The sequence below is a fragment of the Equus przewalskii genome, chromosome 31 (genome assembly GCF_037783145.1).
Source record: "Equus przewalskii isolate Varuska chromosome 31, EquPr2, whole genome shotgun sequence".
NCBI lineage: Eukaryota > Metazoa > Chordata > Mammalia > Perissodactyla > Equidae > Equus > Equus przewalskii.
The window spans coordinates 6,570,094-6,589,659 of NC_091861.1; the positions used below are offsets into that span (position 1 = coordinate 6,570,094).

General features: G+C 36.7%; 1 protein-coding gene across 19 annotated transcripts in view; it reads left to right on the forward strand.

Annotated features, from left to right (window-relative positions):
• CDC42BPA (CDC42 binding protein kinase alpha) overlaps positions 1-19,566 on the forward strand; it is a 327,094-nt gene that overhangs the window by 112,059 nt on the left and 195,469 nt on the right. For all 19 annotated transcript variants that reach the window (XR_011535397.1, XR_011535396.1, XM_070602640.1 and 16 more), the window contains 3 exons: positions 183-266; positions 8,046-8,141; positions 18,236-18,384. Coding sequence is in view for 17 of the 19 variants with exons in the window: in XM_070602640.1 (XP_070458741.1) it covers positions 183-266; positions 8,046-8,141; positions 18,236-18,384 (329 nt within the window). In the remaining 2 variants the exon portion in view is untranslated. The remainder of the gene's footprint in view (positions 1-182; positions 267-8,045; positions 8,142-18,235; positions 18,385-19,566) is intronic.

Here is a 19,566-nt window from a genome sequence, read left to right on the forward strand (position 1 = left end):
CATGTTCACTAATGTAACTTTTTCAACTGACAGTATTATTTGATTTAGGATCTTAGAATTTGAACTGCATGGAAATCATTGATAATTTTGGTATTTATTTTTTTACAGAGAGGAAAAAGGAAAATGGATGACTGTAAAAAATATCATTTGCCATATTTTAAAAGTTGTATTTCCTTTTCTAGGTTGCTGTGGTGAAACTAAAAAATGCAGATAAGGTATTTGCCATGAAAATATTGAATAAATGGGAAATGCTGAAAAGAGCTGAGGTAAGATTCTAATTATTGGAATATTTAAATAATATTTTAGAAATACTTTTAGAGAACTATAAAATTACAGAGAGTCAGTAGATCTTTGAATATCACTTAGTTACATTTTATCTATGATGCATTACATTTTCAGGCCTAAGAGACAAATCCAGCAATTCACAATGGTGATATAGTTATGATAAAAGTTATAATTTGTAATGCTTATTTAATATTGGCTGAAAACCAAATGGAAACACTTGTACTGTGGGGCTTATACATTTATGTTAAAAGGATGTGTGGAAACCAGTTTCTTTTATAGGAAGAAATTTTGTAGTGATTGGTTCTCAATTTGACATAACTTGTTTATATTATTTTCTGTTTATCTGTATTCTGCTCTAAGCAAAAGTTAGCATGAGTTTTGAATATGCCGTCTCAGAATTCTTTATATTGCTGATTATGCAGTAGGATTTATATTTGGTTATACATTATTAAAGAATGGTAGTAAAATCTGGTATTATAAGAATTGTCAACGTTTTTATATTGGTGCTAGATTTGAGGGAAAGATTTGCTGGAGTGATGTGTAAAATATCTAATAGCTGGTATGGTAGGGTCAGAACTGACATTACATATAAGCTTGGGGTGGGCTTCTGGAGGTCTCCTGCTGTGCTGGATAGTAGTGAGGGGCAGAATGGGGTAGGGCACCGAGGGGCCTCAGGGAAGCAGAAGTATTACTGGTGTGGAAATTTTCAGTATTTTAACGTACAGAGGGATTGTACTGCTGCGTAGGCCAAGTCTTAGCCTTGGAGGTTAGTTAAGATCCGTAAGAGGATAATGAGAAATTAGCCTTTAGAAATCTGGGGCCGGCCCCATGGCCCAGTGGTTAAGTTCCCGCACTCTGCTTTGGTGGCCTGGGGTTTTGCCAGTTCGGATCCTGGGCCTGGACATGGCACCACTCATTAGGCCACGCTGAGGTGGCATCCCACATGCCACAACTATAAGGAACCACAACTCAGATATACAACTATGTACTGGGGGGACTTGGGGAGAAAAAGCAGAAAAGGAAAAAAAAGAAAGGAAAAAGAAGATTGGCAACAGTTGTTAGCTCAGGTGCCAATCTTTAAAAAAAAAATCTTTCTTTATCTCCTGGTACTTGTAGCAACCTGAAAAGGAACAAACAAATAGAGAAAAGCAAAAAGGTTCCCATGATGATAGATATGGTGGTAGTGAAAGTAAATACTTCATTATTCCTTTCCTTTGGGAACTTTGAAAAATATAATAAAACCCAAGGAAGAAACTAATAATCACTTGTATTCCATCATCTAGAATTAATCAATAATTTTTTGGCAAGTTTTTGCTTTCAGTCTTTTTTTCTCTGTGTCTACTGAAAAAAACTGCACAAGTGAAATATGAATATATTCTTTGTGAAACAAACAAAAGCACATTAAAGATAAAGCTAAAGTACTCTGACTACACCCCACCCAGGCCCAGCCCTTCTCTACCTCCTAGAGGCAATTGCTGTGTAATAATATCCTGTTTTAAAAAGTATCTGGAAACTTTTATGTCACTCTGGCATATGTGCCAGTGCCCAGGATATTCAGTGTTTATTTTTGAATTTTTCAAAGGCTGAATTGCTTTACTGTCACTGGTTGGATTTTCCAGGTCGTGAACACTAAGAATGAGTTTAGAGTATATTTATTAGGGAGTTCTTTTGAAAACAACAATTGTAGGAGGGAAGGGAGAGAAAACATGATTTGTCAGGGAGAAGTCAAACTGTCCACCAGCCTCAGTTGATCCAGCAGGGAACTACAGGGTAGAAGTGGTCTTTTGGAGTTGTCCCGCTTTGGGCCAAATGACTGACCTTTGGGCACCTGCCCCAGTCAGTCATTGGGTATGTGCCGCCTCCAGAAGGACATGGCCTTGGGCTACTGGGCTTTCTGCAGCTGAGGCAAACCCCGAGGGGCTGACAGCACTGTCAGCAGCTGGAGCAACATATCTTTTATTAAGAAATAGTAATTATTATCTAATTGTTTCGGAGGAATAATAATTGTCAGTTTAGTGTTTCAAAGTTAGAACTTTCTAAAATTGAGTTAAAGTTTGCAGTTATTTTTTATGAAGTTGGATATATTGGGGAAGAATTGTGAAAAGGAAAGATAACTGGGTTAGTTTTCATTACTGATTGGAAGAAGTGGCAAAATTGAAGATAAAACAAGGAATAATTGAAAAATAAATATTATTTTGTTGAATTAAAAAGCATTAATAGATTGTATCTGGGGCAAGATGAAATAGATGTACTTCTTCCTATCGCTCCCATTAAGTACACTAAAGACCCTGGACATTATATATAAAACCAACACAAGAAGACTCTGAGAAAGAAGATATCCAGTCTTTCTGTCCAAAGTAATCATTATTAAGAGTTTCTTATTTATCTTTAATAGAAAATTTTACTATAATGGAATCATGTCAAAAGACTTATTTTTCACATTGCCTTTATCATTAAATAATATATATTAGATTTTTCCATTTCCATATTTATGCATTTATCTCATTCTTTTTATTAGCTTCATTATACTGAATGGCTTTTTTTTTAGTAAGATGGTTTTTTAAAAAAACGCTGATGATCATTTAGATTGTTTCCCCATTTTTACTACTTTGAACTATTCTGTGGTAAAAATCTTTATACAGGTTTTTTGGAGTACTTTTCAAGTTTATCCAAAGTGTGAACTTTAGTGAGGTGGACTCAAGCTGTCAATATATTTACTTATTTCACTGAATCTAAATACGTGTGATTGGCAAAGAGAAATTTCAAAATGAGAGAAAATGGTGCATCAGGACTAGTCATGCCACCTAAGAAGTGTATGTAATGTAGAATAAAAATGAAAGGGACTGTGAAATGCTGCTAATCAAAGCTGTTGCTTTTGGCTACCCTGAGACACTCCTGTTTGTGTACACTGAGCTTGAAGCAGTATTAAGGATGGTTTTTATACTAAGGGATTTTCGCATTGTGCTGCCTCTAGAATTTACCTACTCCCCAGATTAAACTTCTTGAAAGTGGAACTCCGGTTGGGGAGGAGGGGCGAGTATACATTTAAACTTTGATAGCTGTTGCCAAATTGTCTTCTAAAAAAGTTGGATCAGTATATCTTTGCACTCATAGTATGTAAATGTGTATGTTTTCTCACATACTTGTTGACGTTATCAAATGATTTTCTTTGACAAATAAATTTTAAAAATGATAGATCTCATGTTTGGCCATGAAATATATATTAAACTGGAAATTTAAAAGTAAATTTATGCCTTGGTATATAAAACCTGATACTTGGATTCTTGCATTTTGCAATTTGAAATTCTGCTTGTTTATCTATTTTTTAAAAATAAAAAATTTTGGCTTTTCCCACTTAAATGTTAGAATGATTCAGTTATTATTTGGAGGAATTTCTCTGTGTTAATACTTTATAAGTGAGAGAAGTCTTCATTACTAATCAATGAAAAGCCAAAGTAGATATCATCTGAGTGGATTTTCTCATTTTAATACCTAATTTCCAAGTGTTCAGGCAGTTTTGATGTGCTGTATAAGAATGTCGATCTGATGAATGTGCCTATGGATCTGGGGAGGAGATTCATATCACAGCTTGCAGAATTGTTATCATTTATATATGGTCCTTATTAACCTCTGTTTTAACATGGGTGTACTGTTGCTCTTTCTCTTTGAGCAATAGCCCATTAAGGATAAAATTTAAGCAATATGTGACTGAATATGAAAAATGTACAACTGTATAACAGTCACAGCCATCGCTATGTCAAGCAGAATGTTTGGTTGAGTCGAGTGTGAGTGACAGAATCTGAAGAAGCTATATGGTATCCAGTAACCCCCTCGTACATGTTTATTGTGTTTTTAGAGTCAAATATTCTATTTTTAAAGGCGGATACTCTAAAAAATCTTTAGTTTTCTTAAAAAAGGTAATTGAAGTAGCTATTATTATAGCCTTTAACCATGTTGAATCCTTGGCACAACTTTATGAACCCGATGGTACACATGCATCGTGGTTTGGTTAATATTAATCTAGAACAAGGTCTCAGCAGTGGCACTAGTGACATTTGGGTCCAGATAATTCCTTTTGGGGCTTTCCTGTGCTTTGTAGTATGTGTGGCAGCATCCCTGGCCTCTTCCCGGTAGATGCCATTAACATCGCTCCCCCGAATTGTGACAACCAACTGAGGACAGTGTGACATAGTGAAGCAAAAAAAGAGACTGCACTTCACATCTAAACTCCTTATATGGGGCATTAATAGAGACAATTTAATATCTAAATATTTACAGATAAAATCTTTTGATGTCTGGGATTTGCTTTAAAAAAAGCATGTGTGTATGGAGCCAACTGGTGGCATAGTGGTTAAGTGCATGGGCACTGCTTTGGCAGCCTGGGGTTCGTAGGCCCAGAACCCTGGGCACGGACCTAGCACTGATTGTCAAGCCATGCTGTGGTGGCATCCCACATAAAATAGAGGAAGATTGGCACAGATGTTAGCTCAGGGGCAATCTTCCTCATACACACACACACAAATCCTGTATGTGTGTGTGTACACACGTGTGTGAGCATATATATGTGTGGAAGGAGGGTGGTGGTAAGCAGGTGAGGGTGTAGATGAAACAAGATTGAACAATAAAATAATTGGTGAAGTTGGTTGATGGGTACGTGGGGGGAGGGGGCTGTTATATATGTTTGACGTTTTATGTCATAAACAGTTTATTTTATATTTTTTACTTTTAAAAATTAATTTTTCACTAAACAGTTTAACATAGATTAGAATCTACTTAAAATTTAATCTGTTCTGTTGACAAAAAGTCTTTGGAGCTTTATTTAGTTTGGAGTCATTAATCAAATGTTTATTAGATTCCAGCAGAATGTCTATAAAATTCCAAACAGCTGTCATAGTAAGATAAAGCCAGGAGAAGAGTCTCCTGGGCTCTGACAGCCTCACAACCTCTCTAAAATGTCAGCAGCAAACTATAACCTCAGGTCAGTTAAATTCTAAAACAGAGGGGCTGGCCCCGTGGCCGAGTGGTTAAGTTCGTGCGCTCCGCTGCAGGTGGCCCAGTGTTTTGTTGGTTCTAATCCTGGGCGCGGACATGGCACTGCTCATCAAACCACACTGAGGCAGCGTCCCACATGCCACAACTAGAGGGACCTACAACGAAGAATATATAACTATGTACCGGGGGGCTTTGGGGAGAAAAAGGAAAAAAATAAAATCTTTAAAAAAAGAAATGAGGACGAAAAAAAAAATTCTAAAACAGAACTTAGTGGTGAGTATGTCAAATGATTCTGTTTTCCCCCTAAAGTGAACCAAAGCATGTTGTAGATTTTTATAATCTAATTGACAGGTAAAATTGCCCATTCGTTTGGTTTAAGCTTTAATTGTTTTCAGTATTTTCTCTGGTGATGCTATTTAATGCATGGCTTTGGAAATTCTATTATATCAAATAAAATTGATGGAAATACATGGGAAAAAATTAGGGTAATTGTATAACAATGTTAATTTTTTGTGTGCATAAGCTATTGAATTTTCCTTGTAAATAAATTACTAAGCACCTACCATGTACAGAATACTGTCTGGTGATTTTTCAGTGTATATGGAATATGGTACAGCCATTAAGAAAATTAGGTAGGTCTCCATGTACTGGTATGGAAAGCTGTTCAGGTATATTGTTACTTGAAAAAAGCATCCTACAGAGCACTGTGATCTCATTTGTATAAAGACAAGAAAAGATAGGGAGATGGGGTACTATGTGAATATATAGGATGTGTGTGTGGTTACGTGTACACAGCAATTTCACGAGAGTGTAACTCAACAACCAGTTAGTGGTGGCAACCTCTGAACACAAGAAGTGCACAGTGCAAGTATAGGGGCATGACTGAGGGAGACTTGCAGTTTCTGCTTTACCTTTCAGTTCTTTTTGAACTTTCTGGCATAGTGGAGTTTTTTCGTTTTTTGTGTTTTTTTTTCTTTTTTTTTTATTGAGTTCATAGTAGTTTACATCATTGTGAAATTTCAGTTGTGCATTACGTCTTGTCCGTCACTATATATGTGCTCCCCTTCACCCCCTGTGCCCACCCCTCACCCCTCTTCCCCTGGTAACCACTGAACTGTTTTCTTTGTCTATGTGTTAGTTTGTCTTCCTCGTATGAGTGAAATCATATGGTGTTTGTCTTTCTCAGTCTGACTTATTTGGCTTAGTTTAATACCTTTCAGGTCCATCTATGTTGTTGCAAATGGGATGATTTTGTCTTTTTTTCTGGTTGAGTAGTATTCCATTGCATGTATGTATATATATGTATATACACACACACACACTCACCACATCTTCTTTATCCAATCATCAGTCACTGGGCACTAGGATTGCTTCCATGTCTTGGCTATTGTGAATAGTGCTGCAGTGAACATAGATGTACATATGTTACTTTGGATTGTTGATTTCAAGTTGTTTGGGTAGATACCCAGTAGTGGGATAACTGGGTTGTATGGTATTTCTATTTTTTTGATTTTTGAGGAATCTCCATACTGTTTTCCATAGTGGCTGCACCAGTTTGCATTCCCACCAGCAGTGTATGAGGGTTCCCTTTTCTCATAGTGAAGTTTTTTAAATTCAAAATTTAAAGATGATGTATTATACAATTATAATGTATCATATAAAATTCTTTTTTATTTTTGGCCACTCATTTCTAAGGTTCTCCAAGATATAGCTTTATAATGGTGGTAATATATTCTCAGAATAAATGAAAACTTATACAAATCAGTAAGAAAACGACATTTAGAAAAAATGGGCAAAGGGAGTAAACTATTCAAAGAGAAAGCTCAGATGCCCAATAAGTGTATATAAAGCTATTTATCTGCACCTGTAATTAGAAAAATGTTAAGTAAAAGAACAATGAGATATTATTTCACATCCATCATATTGACAAACGCTTAAAAGTCTAATAATGCTAAGTGTAGTTGAGGATGTGGGCAAAAAGGAAAATTGGCTGTCTCTGGGAAAGTTGAAAATGTGTATATCTAGCATTTCTACTTCTAAGTGTATATCCTAGAGAAACTCTTGTACATTTGAACAAATGTATTCATTGCAACGTTGTAATAACACAAAATTGTGAATTATCTATGTTTTCATGATTAGGGGGTTACATTAATAAATTCTGGTGTATTCAAACAATGGAATACCATAGCAGTTAAAAGGAAGAGAGCTATTTTTGAGTAAAAAGTAATCAAGTTGCAAAAGGATAAAATTATACCATTCATGTAAATTTTCAAAACAGTTCTATTGTTTTTGGACACATACATGTGTGATCAAAGCACATGATGGGAGGAGTGTACACTAGCTTCAGATTCTTCATTGTATCAGGGGAGGATGGAGGAGAATGGTGTAGGAGTAGGAGGGCTGCAACTTGTATCTTATTTCCTTAAAAAATAAGAAGAACAGAACTGAATACGGCAAAACATTGATGTTTATGTTGTCTGGATGGTAGGTTGGACCATAGTTGTTAATTATATAATTCTGTGTGGTTTTCAGATTTTCTTAAACTGTACTGGAATTTTTAATATAAAATGTTTTTTAAATGTGCTATTCCAGTTGTCCAATTTCTCAGGATGCTTTGAAACTTGACTTGTTGCAAAGTTGTATAATATTGGATGTTTTCCTTTTCCAGAACAGAAAATAGAATAAACATTATTAACTCATTGTTTTCATAATATATTTCCTAGTTTTACATTATGTTCTCTATCTAAAACATTTTTTTTCCTTTTCAGACAGCATGTTTTCGTGAAGAAAGGGATGTTTTAGTGAATGGAGACAATAAATGGATTACAACTTTGCATTATGCTTTCCAGGATGACAATAACTTAGTAAGAATCATTTTATTTTGTTACTGTATTCTTATTAATTTTTTGTTGGCAGAATTTAACATTATTTTCTTTTAAGAATGTTTAAATGTAGATGTTATGTAGAAAACCACTGAAGTTTGGAGTATAAGATGTTTATTTGATATGTGATTTTTTTCCTGGATAATTCAGTACCTTTCCATTGATACTTTTTATGCTTTTTAATAAGCAAGTGAAAACCAAGTCCAAAAGATTTAACTTCTATAGAAGCTTAGGATTTTTTCTTTGCATGGTTTTCCCAATATATTTTATTTGTAGTATCCTGTTACTATTTGAAATTTTACATATTTTTCAAAGTGGCCATGTGCTACTTTAAGTAGAGCCACATTTAAAATCTAGGCCATATCTAATTTTATCTTGACATCATGAACTACTTGACATCATGAGCTACTTGACAAAATAAGTTGGGAAAGAACTTAGAGGAAAGTCAAAACATTAGAAGCACTGTGAGTGGGAGATTGAAGAGATGAACAAGTGAATAGGAAAATAAGGTGAAATTGACCACAGTTAAGTGTACAACTCCTTGGCCTGCTATTCAAGGCTCTTTGTTTTCTGACCCCAATTTTTATTTCAAAGTTTATTTTTTAGCGTGTGTTGAGTTCCTGCTATGTGCCAGGCACTACACTATGTACTGGGATATAAAAATTAATAAACATTTTTTTATTCATTTGGTAAATATTTATTGGCCATGTGCTGTATGCTCAGCACTGTTCTCTAGATTCTGGAGATTCGGTAGTGAATAAGACAAAGAATCTCTTTTCTTATTGTTCTTAATTCTCATAAGGGGAGTTAGACAGTAAAATCCAAAATCAAGTAAGTAGTATTTTCGGATTATTTCAGATGAAGAAAATACAACAGTTATTCAAAAGTATGCAGTCAATGAGAACTGTCTTTTAAGACAAATATACATTAGCTAAACCAAGGGAGAAGAGGCGGAGAGGGCTCGGTGAGGAAAGCACGGAGACGTGAAGCAGCTTGTTAGATTCGTATCGATGAAGGATGGAAAAAGAGGCTTGGGGATGAGGGAGGAGAGATGAGAGTCACATCATGTGGCACCTTACGTGTTATAGTAAGGAAATTAGACTTTCACAACATGTTTTTTAAAAACAAGCTTTTTTTGGTTGTGGAACTCTTGTATTTGTGTTTTTTAAGTGATAGTTTATCTGAAAGCCTAGGCGTATAGAAATGGAACTGCCCTGCTTGATCTCTGGGCTTCCTCCGCCTTCCCTCACGATTCCTCAGGAGTCTCGCAGAGCGAAGTTTGAACGTGGCAGGAAAGGACTAGGGTTGTCTGAGGGATGAGAGGAAGGCGAGTGGGATTCAGTAACGAGGGGAGAGAGGGGTAAAGTGAGGCTTCCAGAGCGTGGACCGTGCGGAGGAGTTCAGATTTTATTCTCATTTCCAGAAGGGTTTTAAGGCGAGTACGGTGATCAGTTTTACATTTTACATAGAGCATCCTGGCTGCAGCGTGAACCATGGATTTCAGGGCACAGAATGAGAGGCCAGGAGACTAGTCAGGAGGCTTAAATATTCAGGTGACAGGTGCTGAGGGCTTGCGTAAAAGTGATCGTGTCCTGGCAGGGATGAAGGTGGGGGGATGGTTTCAGGTACTGTTTAGGAAGGAAAATAATCCCTACTTGCTGTGTTTGAGTGGATGTTATTAGAGGAGAGAGATGAGTTGGGGAAAATTGGAGGAAGAGAAAATTTAGAGTGAAGGGGAAGTGATTAGTTTAATTTGATATATGTTGGGTTTGAATTGTCATGTGATCCATTTAATGGGTTAGATATGTAAGTCTAGTGCTTCTGAGGGTGAATAACTACGGATCTTGGAGTTCTTATCTTGTAATCAGATTTCGGCAAACTACGGCCTGCAGCTCAAATCTGGCCCACCACCTTTTTTTGTACAGCCTGCAAGCTAAGAATTGTTTCTACATTTTTAAATAGTGGAAAAAAAATCAGAAGAAGTTATTTTGTGACATGTGACATTTTATTACATAAAATTCAAATTTCAGTGTCCATAAAGTTTTATTGGAACCCAGCCATGCCCATTGATTTATGTGTTGTCTGTGATTGCTTTTGTGCTACAGTGGCAGAGTTGACTAGTAGTGACGGAGACTGGCAAGTGACAGAGGGTAGCATGCTGTGTCTGTTACTCTCATCCCTTTGCACTGCTGCTCAGCACACTACAAATTGCAGTGACATTTATAACTTGATAGCATTTCAAGCACTATACATATTGCTGTACCATGACATTTCACTATTATTGTTATTAATAGTGCCTTTGCATCATATCAATATAAGAGAAGAAGAGAAAAGTAAATGTCAAATATCATACTTTTAAGGTAAAGTAGAGTGTGGGTTATTTTGTTAGCGAATTAAGTGACAACACAGTGTTTGTTATGCAACTATTATCAGTAGAAAGGTACTGATAGAATACAAGGCACATCTACACTGGCCAAACTGAGCTCTCCTGACAACATTCCCAACTCACAGGAAAGCAGCAGTCAGAAAGGTTGGAAAATCTAAGACAGAGTATCTTATCACGGCAGAATTTCTTCACAAAAATAAAAAATGAAAAGAGGCCACAACAGTTGTAAGTTCCTGAGTGGCTCATTTGTTAGCCAAGCAAGAAAAGCAGTTTACCAACATTGAGTTAATTAAATCATGTTTGAATGCAGCAGCCAAAGAAATGTGTCCACAGAAAACAAACTTGTCTAAGACTGTTAGCCTTTTGGTGAAAACAGTTGCTCAAAGAATTGAGGACTTTGGGAGCGGCATCAGTGGTTGATTATAAAACCACGGAAATGATTTTGAGTGGTTTTCTTTGGCTCTTGAGTTGAAAGATGTTACTGATTCTACTCAGTTGTTGTCATTTGAGGAATCCATGCTGAGTTTGAAGTAAGTGAGGAATTAGCCTCTATGAATAGTTTGCATGGAATAAATATAGTCAATAGTGTTTTCAAAGAAGTTGAGAAAACACCAATTTGGCACAACCTGAATTCGAATCTGCTAAGATATATTTCAGTTGAAAGTGGTAAAATGTGTGTGTAGCAGGAAAAGGCTTAGTTGGACAGCTTTACAAATATGTGAAAATATTAGGTGCTTAAAGCCTGTGGATATTCATTGCCTTATTAATCAGCTGGTTGTTTGCAGCAAATATTTGAATATCTTGTGTGATTGAACCAGTAGTATCAACATTGAACTTCATTCAGTCTCGTGGGAACAGCTGTTATCATTTCCATGAACTTTTGTCAGAAATCAAAGCTGAATATCCTGACTTGCTGTGCCATACAGCCAGTCAGTGGTTTTGCAGTGGTAACATTTTATTGGGATAGTTTGAACAAATGGCCAAGATTGAAATATTTCTGAACAAAAAAACCCTGCCCTCACCCATTACTATGAAATACTGAATAGCTTTGGAAGTTAGCTTTTCCTTAGAGTTGATATGTTTTTAAAATAAATTTAACCTAAAATTACAAGGCAAAATAGCACTTATATGCAAAACTTATGCTGTAGTGAAGTCATTTTGACAACTAATTTTGAATTAAAGTAATATCAAGCTACTTTATCTACTTCCTGAAGCAAAAAGAAGTGAGGTCTCCAGTCCCACCCACATTTGCTGCAGATGGCTCTTTTGGGCTCAAACTCCAGTTCTAGCATCAGTGTTTGGGACTTGATGCAGTGCAGAGGAAATGCCCATAGTTCAAAATCCATGTAACTGAGCAGTAAAGAATGTCCATTGTGTTCAAACAACATTGTTACATTACTTGTCCTTATATCCCTTACACGCTTACAGAAGATAATACTGTTTTTCAGACTTCAGAGTGTGACCCATTAGGGTCATAAAATCAATTTAGTGGGTTACAACCAGCATTAGAAAAAGAAAAGGAATAGAAAGGGGCTGGCCCGGTGGCATGGTGGTTAAGTTTGCGTGCTGCACTTCAGTGGCCGCGTTTGCAGGTTCAGATCCCTGGTGCAGACCCACACACTGCTCATCAACCCATGCTGTCGCGGGCGGCGTCCCACATGTAAAAAAGAGGGGAAGGTTGGCACAGATGTTAGCTCAGGGACAATCTTCCTCAAGCAAAAAGAGGAGGATTGGCAACAGATGTTAGTTGAGGGCCAACCTTCCTCACCAAAAAAGAAAAAAAAGAGAAAATGATAGAGTTCGAATATCAAGAGTAAACATTGTTTCACGACACTTACGTCTTTTATAATATGTACTGAATCATCATATAAACCATATTTATTACTGTGAGTTGTAGTCAGAATTGTTTAAAAGTCCTAACATAGAGCTTTGCACATGTTAGTTGCTCCATTGTTAAATTGAATTGGAATGATATTTGGCTTGAATTTACCATACTTACATAAAATTTTAGGGGATGACTGTTTCAATGCAAATACAATCTGCATAGATTTGTCAGCAAAATTTGTAAAAGTAAATTAAACACATCCAGCCTTGGTGGTCTTGTGGTTAAGATTCAGGGCTCTCACTGCCTGGGAAGGCCTGGGTTCATGTCCCTGTCAGGGAACCACACCACTCGTCTGTTGGTTGTCACACTGTGGCCGCTGCGTGTTGCTGAAAGCTGTGCCACTGGGATTTCAAATACCAGCAGGGTCACCCATGGTTTCAGTGGAGCTTCCAAGGCTAAGACAGACTAGGAAGGACTTGGTCATCCACTTCCTAAAAAATTGGCCACGAATAGCGGTGGAGCATGTCTGATAGAGCCCTGGAAGGTGAGAGGATGGCACAAAAAGATGGGCAGGGTCCTGCTCTGCAGTCCACGAGGTCGCTGGGAGTCAGAATCCACTCCACAGCACTAACAGCAAATACCATGTTTCTTTATTTTGGAGGGGTAAAAGATTGCTAAAGACTGGGTCTGTATCTTTAATTTCTCTTTTATTATTCTGGTGCTCAGCACATGCTCTTTCTGTCATGGATGTAGTCAGCTTTTTTATTGAACACTGACTGTTTTGAGTAAAACAGAAACTGATCTTAGGATCAAGAACCCTGAGTTCTGGATCTCCCACTATCTAATGCATGTTTTGGCAAATTGTTTGACTTCTTTTGCCTGTGATTACATAACCATAAAGCAGGAATAACAGTTTGATCCTTATCTCCAGTATAGGGACATTATATAAATTTTCCTTCACCCTCATTCTGTAGCACCTACTTTATGGAGAAAATACACCCATTGGTTACTCAAGCGTGAGGTTTCCTAACTTTCCACTCCCTGGCCTCAGCATTCCTTTCATGCCCCCTACCCCTGTATGGATATCAAATTAGCCATATTTGTCCTTTGTATCTTTTCTCTCAGTGGGGAGGAGGTGTAGCTTTATCTTTAGGGTTTCCAACCTTTGCCTTTGACTTCGTCACCTCTGGCCCTTTGTAGAACTTTATTCCATTGGTCGACTTCAATTTGACTAGACTTTTCCCTCTACGATCAGAGGTCTAGATACCTGAAAAGTTAGTGGTCCTTACCTTCGTCTCTCATTTCACCCTCCTGAGGTAACTAACGTTAAGTTTGCTGTATCCTTTCTTTTTTTTTCATGCTTTATATAATTGTATGTTTCTGTATGTATGTATGTTTTCTTTCTTTTTTATAAAAATGGGATCACAAAATATATATTACTCTGCAGCTTACTTTTGTCCCTTAAACTATCTCCTGGGCATATATTTATTCTTTTAGGCAACTGTATAATGTGTCATAGAGTGGATATGTTGAATGGAACCATGCAAGTTTCCTTGTTGATCTCCATTTGTATTGTTTCTGATTTGGTGCAGTTATCAACAGTGCTGTGCCATAAACATACTTGCCCATATTCCTTACTTGGTAGAGCTTTTATTTTAATTGACTATTTTCCTAAGAGTAGAAATGCTAGATCAAGGGTATGAACATCTTTTAAAATTTCAACAGATACTGTGAAGGTGCTTTCTGAAGGGGTCGTAGTATGTCATCCCCCCAAGAGCAGTTTTGTTTCGCATCCCTCTCCCTAGAGCAGTCATGTCTTTTTGCTGATCTGATTGGTGAAAAATGGTATCTCACTGTTGCTTTGGTTCTCATTTTCCTGACTGCTCTTGAAGTTGAACATGTGTTAATTGGCTAATTGTGTTTCTTCTTCTTCTGTTAATACCCTCAGCCCAGTTTTGTTTGATTGGATGTCCCCTTCTGAACAACTGGTAGGATCTCTTTATGTTAGGATTCTTTTCTTCTTGTCTTGTCTTGTGAATATTACCTCTCAGTCTTAAACTTGTTTAAAGACACCTTAAACTTGTTTAAAGATACCTTAGCCATATTGAGTAATATTTTAAAGGTAGTCCATGAGTAAGAACTTATCCTACAACATATTAAATTTTACTGTAAAATTAATCAGAAAAATATGATATTGATATAGGAATAGACGACCATAGCAGAATAGAATACCTAGAAACAGATCCAAGTGTATTTATCGTCTTAAAATACAATGAGGGAGCATTTCAATTAAATTGGAGGAAAGAATGGATTATTTAACTAATTGTTTATTTAAACTATTTATTAAACTATTTATTTTAGCTATTTAACTGTTTTAGATACTTGACCCTCTATAAATAAGAAAATAGTCTTCACACCTTGTACAAAAATAAATTTCAGACGAATGAACCTGATTCAAAGGTTGGGTTCTTTTCCATTAAGAACCTACAGCAATACCCTATGCTTATCCCTGTCAAATTATATTATACTGAAATTACCCATTAATTTGTGTTTTCTCCTCCATTAGATTGTAAATTCCATGAAGGTGTGTCTTATTCATTCTAGTATCTCAGTTGCATAAGTGTACTGTCAGCACATAGTAAGTACTTAGATAAATGTCTGTGTTATTAGTGAATGAACTTACTTGTTCCTCTTGTGTTCTGTATCCTATTTTCCATTCTCAAGAAGATTATTTACACAATAAAACATATTGTGGAAATCTATCTACTTTGCCCTTAAACCTGTAGTCGTGATATAGTTAAGGGAGGCCAGGGGCCTGGAATAGGATTGTGATAGTGGGTAGGGATAGAAGTAGGTGGATTCCACAGAAATTTAGTGGGAAGTAGATTCAACAAGACCTTGGTGATTTAATAGAATGTTATGGTGAATAAAGGGGAAAACATAAAAGAATGGCTTCCAGGTCTTGGAGACATGCACTGGGATTTATTACAGAGGAAAAAGAGCTTTTTTTCCCACTTGAGGTTATTATTTGTCTGCCTTTTCTGATGTACCTTGTCTCCCTAACACTGAAACCCCATAGCAAGTACAGTTCATTTTCAACTCATTGCTTTTCTCTTGAGAATGTTCTTCTGTGTTTTCTGCCCCTTGCTCTCCCAGTTGCTGGATTCTGTCTTCGTAACAGCTAATTTACCTCTGAGGGCAAGGCAGGGAAACAACGTAGTAGGCAAAGCCAGGACTGTCTAGCAGGCAGCAGGAGAGGAAAACTGGGAATACGTGTGTATTCATCATGTTTTATTCTGTCTCGAGGAAGTTTATTCACCATAGAAGAGGTTCAGTAAAGCACATGGAAAGGCTGGAAGAGAAGAGATCCATGGGATTTGGGGTTTATTAAGAGGAAGCACATAGCAGTATGTGAAGGAAAGTAGAAGACAGATGATGACTCAAGGTGACCACCACTTGAGTGGTGACCATGGGTGGCAGAAATGTTGAGAGAATTACTTTTTAGAGCTGCTGGTAGGTGGTGTACTCAGACTGTTAGGACTCGGGTGTGCCAGGAATAGAGTACACGGTTGGGAGGAAAGCCTTTGACATATGACCTTTCATCTCTCTATCTTCTGGGTTTTTTATCTGTATTTGGTACACAAAAGTCCTGATTAGCACCTACTAAATGTTTGTTGAAGGAATGAGTTATATTCTGTCACTTTCTATGTATAAATATTGGATTCCAATTTTAACAGCAGACTTGCTTTCTTTATTTGAAAAGTTTCCATGTTTGCTACTCAGAGTACTTCTTTTTAAAGTAAGAGATGTGGATTTCTTCTCCACATCCATTGCCATTTCAAGCAACATGTTTATGTTAACAAAATTTTATTACGTTAAATTGGTTAGTTCTAATCTTCATGATAGAGTCTGCTAAACGTTAGGCCTAGTAAATATAGCAAATAAACCATAGACCAGGATTTGAAATATATTGTTTCCCTAATTTTCAAAGATTTAAAAGCCGAAATTAGTGTTTTTTTAAGCAAAAATTGCCTGGACTTATAATTTTAGAGTGTAGTAATAAGAATGTGGATCTTCTCGAGACTCTAAATCTTAGTGCTAATTTGGTGATATCTCTGAAATAATATCTCATTCAGTAATAAAATCATAACTTCTAGGCATTATAACTGACATTTAAATATCTTCTATTTACTAGCCTTCATGCTAAGTACTACAATGTGGAGAAAGTATCATTATTGTAGTTGAGAAAATATAGTATCAAAGAGATTAAATAATTTTTCAGAAGCTACATATAACCCAGAGTAAGGATTTGCATACAGGTCTCTCTGACCATAAAGCCCATCTTTCTACTATGTCTAGGTTTCCTTCACCTTAAAAAATAAAATAAAATAATATAACATACACCTGTATATGTAGTACATGTTTATAAAGCAGTGTAGAACACAGCAGAAAGCTGTGACGTCGTCTGTAATCTAAGAACCCGGAGATAATCCCTGTCAGCATTTTGGCGTATATTGTCTTTTCTTATGATGGGTGTTCCACACACCAAGCATTTCTGCGGCACCAGCAGGGTGTCCTACAGTTTAACGCAATTCTGTAACTGTCTACATGGAGATAGTGTCAGATCCCACAGGTTAAGGGGTCAAGTTCTACAGGACTGCCCACCCCTCCCTAGTCAAGTCACAAGTCCAGGCTGTTCCTTGTGCTTCTGACCAAGATTGGAGATTCTCGCAAACCCCTCCTCGGTTTGATTAATTTGCTAGAGCAGCTCATAGAACTCAGGAACAGCCCAATGAACGAGATGCAGAGGGCAAGGTATGAGGAAAGGGGTGGGGAGCTTCATGCCTCCTCTGAGAGCGTGCTGCTCTCCCAGCATCTCCCTTTGTTTGCAACCCTGGGAGCTCTCTGAACCCCATCCCTTTGGGTTTTTTATGAAGGCTTAATTACATAGGCATGGTCAATTAAATCATTATTAATTGATGATTGATTCAACCCCTCCACCCCTTTCCCTTCCTTGGAGTTTGGGGGTGGGAGGTAGGGAGATGGGACTGAAAGTTCCAGCCTTCTAAGCTTGGTGTTCTCCTGGCAACCAGTTCCCAGCCTTAGGTTAGGACTTTCCAAAAGTCATCTCATTAACATAAACTCAGGTGTGGTTGAAAGGGGCTTGTTATCAATACCGAAAGACACCCTTATCCATCACTTAGGAAATTCCAAGGATTTTTAGGAGCTCTGTGCCAAAATATATGTATCTCTTATTATAAATCACAATGCACACACATACCCATCAGAGTCTGTATCTAAAATTAGTTGTCTTCTGTTTATATATACCTACGAAAAGTCCATTCTGATATTTGTACACTGTCAGAAATGGGAAGAGAAACATGTATATAGTGGTTTCCAAGTGCTGGTTATAATAAAGTTGTTACTGGTCCAAGATGAAATAAGGAAAATGTAGTGACAGTGAAGATGAATTTATTCAGCATAAAGAACTGTGTTTTATTCTGAGTTTTTAAAAGCCTTTTTGGAGAATTAAAATGTTCATCCTTCTGTGAGATGTTGGTAAAACTGTAGTCTGCTGTTGTAGGTGATGATGACGGTGTTGCTTTTCCATGTTGTTACTTTGTAAGCTGCAACAGCAAAACAATGATAGTCCTATGTTCCCGGCCCCAATTTTTGAAAATTTTATTTTACTGTTTTATGAAATTTACAACTCTTGTAATGACTACTGATGATCATCTTACACAGCTTCTTGTTAATTAACAACACAAGTGTTTGATCCAGTGCTATTTGACCTTGAGTTACATTAAATATATTAATTTTTCACCTTATTATTTATTGAGTACATTTTATTTTTTTCATTCCCAGTACCTGGTTATGGATTATTATGTTGGTGGGGATTTGCTTACTCTGCTCAGCAAATTTGAAGATAGATTGCCTGAAGATATGGCTCGATTCTACTTGGCTGAGATGGTGATAGCAATTGATTCAGTGCATCAGCTGCATTATGTACACAGGTGAGTAAGACTCAGTGAGGGGGCGGAGTGTATAAATGTTCAAAGAGATGTTTTTGTAGGAAAGTAATAATTTTGATGGCTGTGGAATAATTTCTTCTTTGTGAACTGATTGACAAGTGCAATGGTTTATTTAAAATTCTCCCTACACATGTGTATGATAATGTATATAGTTTAAGATGGAATGAAAAGAAAAAAGTGGGCCTATTTACCAAATGATTTTTGTGCAGGATTGTTCTTATACCTGTTGACACATGTTAAAAAACCTCTTTCTGTGTAAACAGCTGATAATAATTTATGTATAATAAAAATTTTTTAATGTATTGGATGGTTTAAACAGGCAGTCTCACATTTTAAAAGGAAAGAAGATAGGAAGTCACAAAGTTACTGGTGAATTAATCTTTCAAACGAGAAAATCTTTGAGTTGTGTAAAATGTGAGAAAGAGTAAAGAGATGCTAAGGAGAAGCCGGTAAAGGGATACAGCTATGGTGGAAAGAAACTGGACCGTTTTCTAAGACAGTGGTTTGAAAACTTTAGCATGCTTGAGAATCACGTGGAGGGCTTATTAAAACCCAGATTGTTGGGTCCAAGTTTCTGATTTGGTAGGTTGGGTGGGGCTGGGGAATTGGTATTGCTAATACCTTCCCAGGTGATGCTGCTGCTGGTCCACTGAACACACTTGCAGAACTTCTGCTCTAAGACGGCAGTGACTCTTTCTTTTAAGTTGTGGATGATGACAGTAATCTCTGAAGAACAGAAATGTGGGAAGATGAGATAGTTTCTGTTTCAGTGTTTGTTTTTTTAAGATGTGGGTATCTTATGCTGATTGATTTCATTAGTAATGAAGTTCTAGGACATTATTAAAGAAAGAATATTTTGGTTAAAAATGTTGTATCTATCAGATCTCAGTTTAGCTCTTGCCTATTCATATGCTTTTCTCTGTTGATATCTGATAGTCACAAATTTTATTGAAAATAAAAACGTGAACATCCTTTGAAAATAGTAAAGCACAATTCAGTTTTTAAGATGGTACTGTGATCTCAAGAATGAATTACAGGATGAGAAACCAAAGCACTTTTTTTTTTTACTCAAACAGTAACCCCAGGTCCTAGCTGAGGACCATCATTTACAAATACTTTAAAAATTTCATTTAATTGAACATTTAGACAATGTTAGCCTTAGAC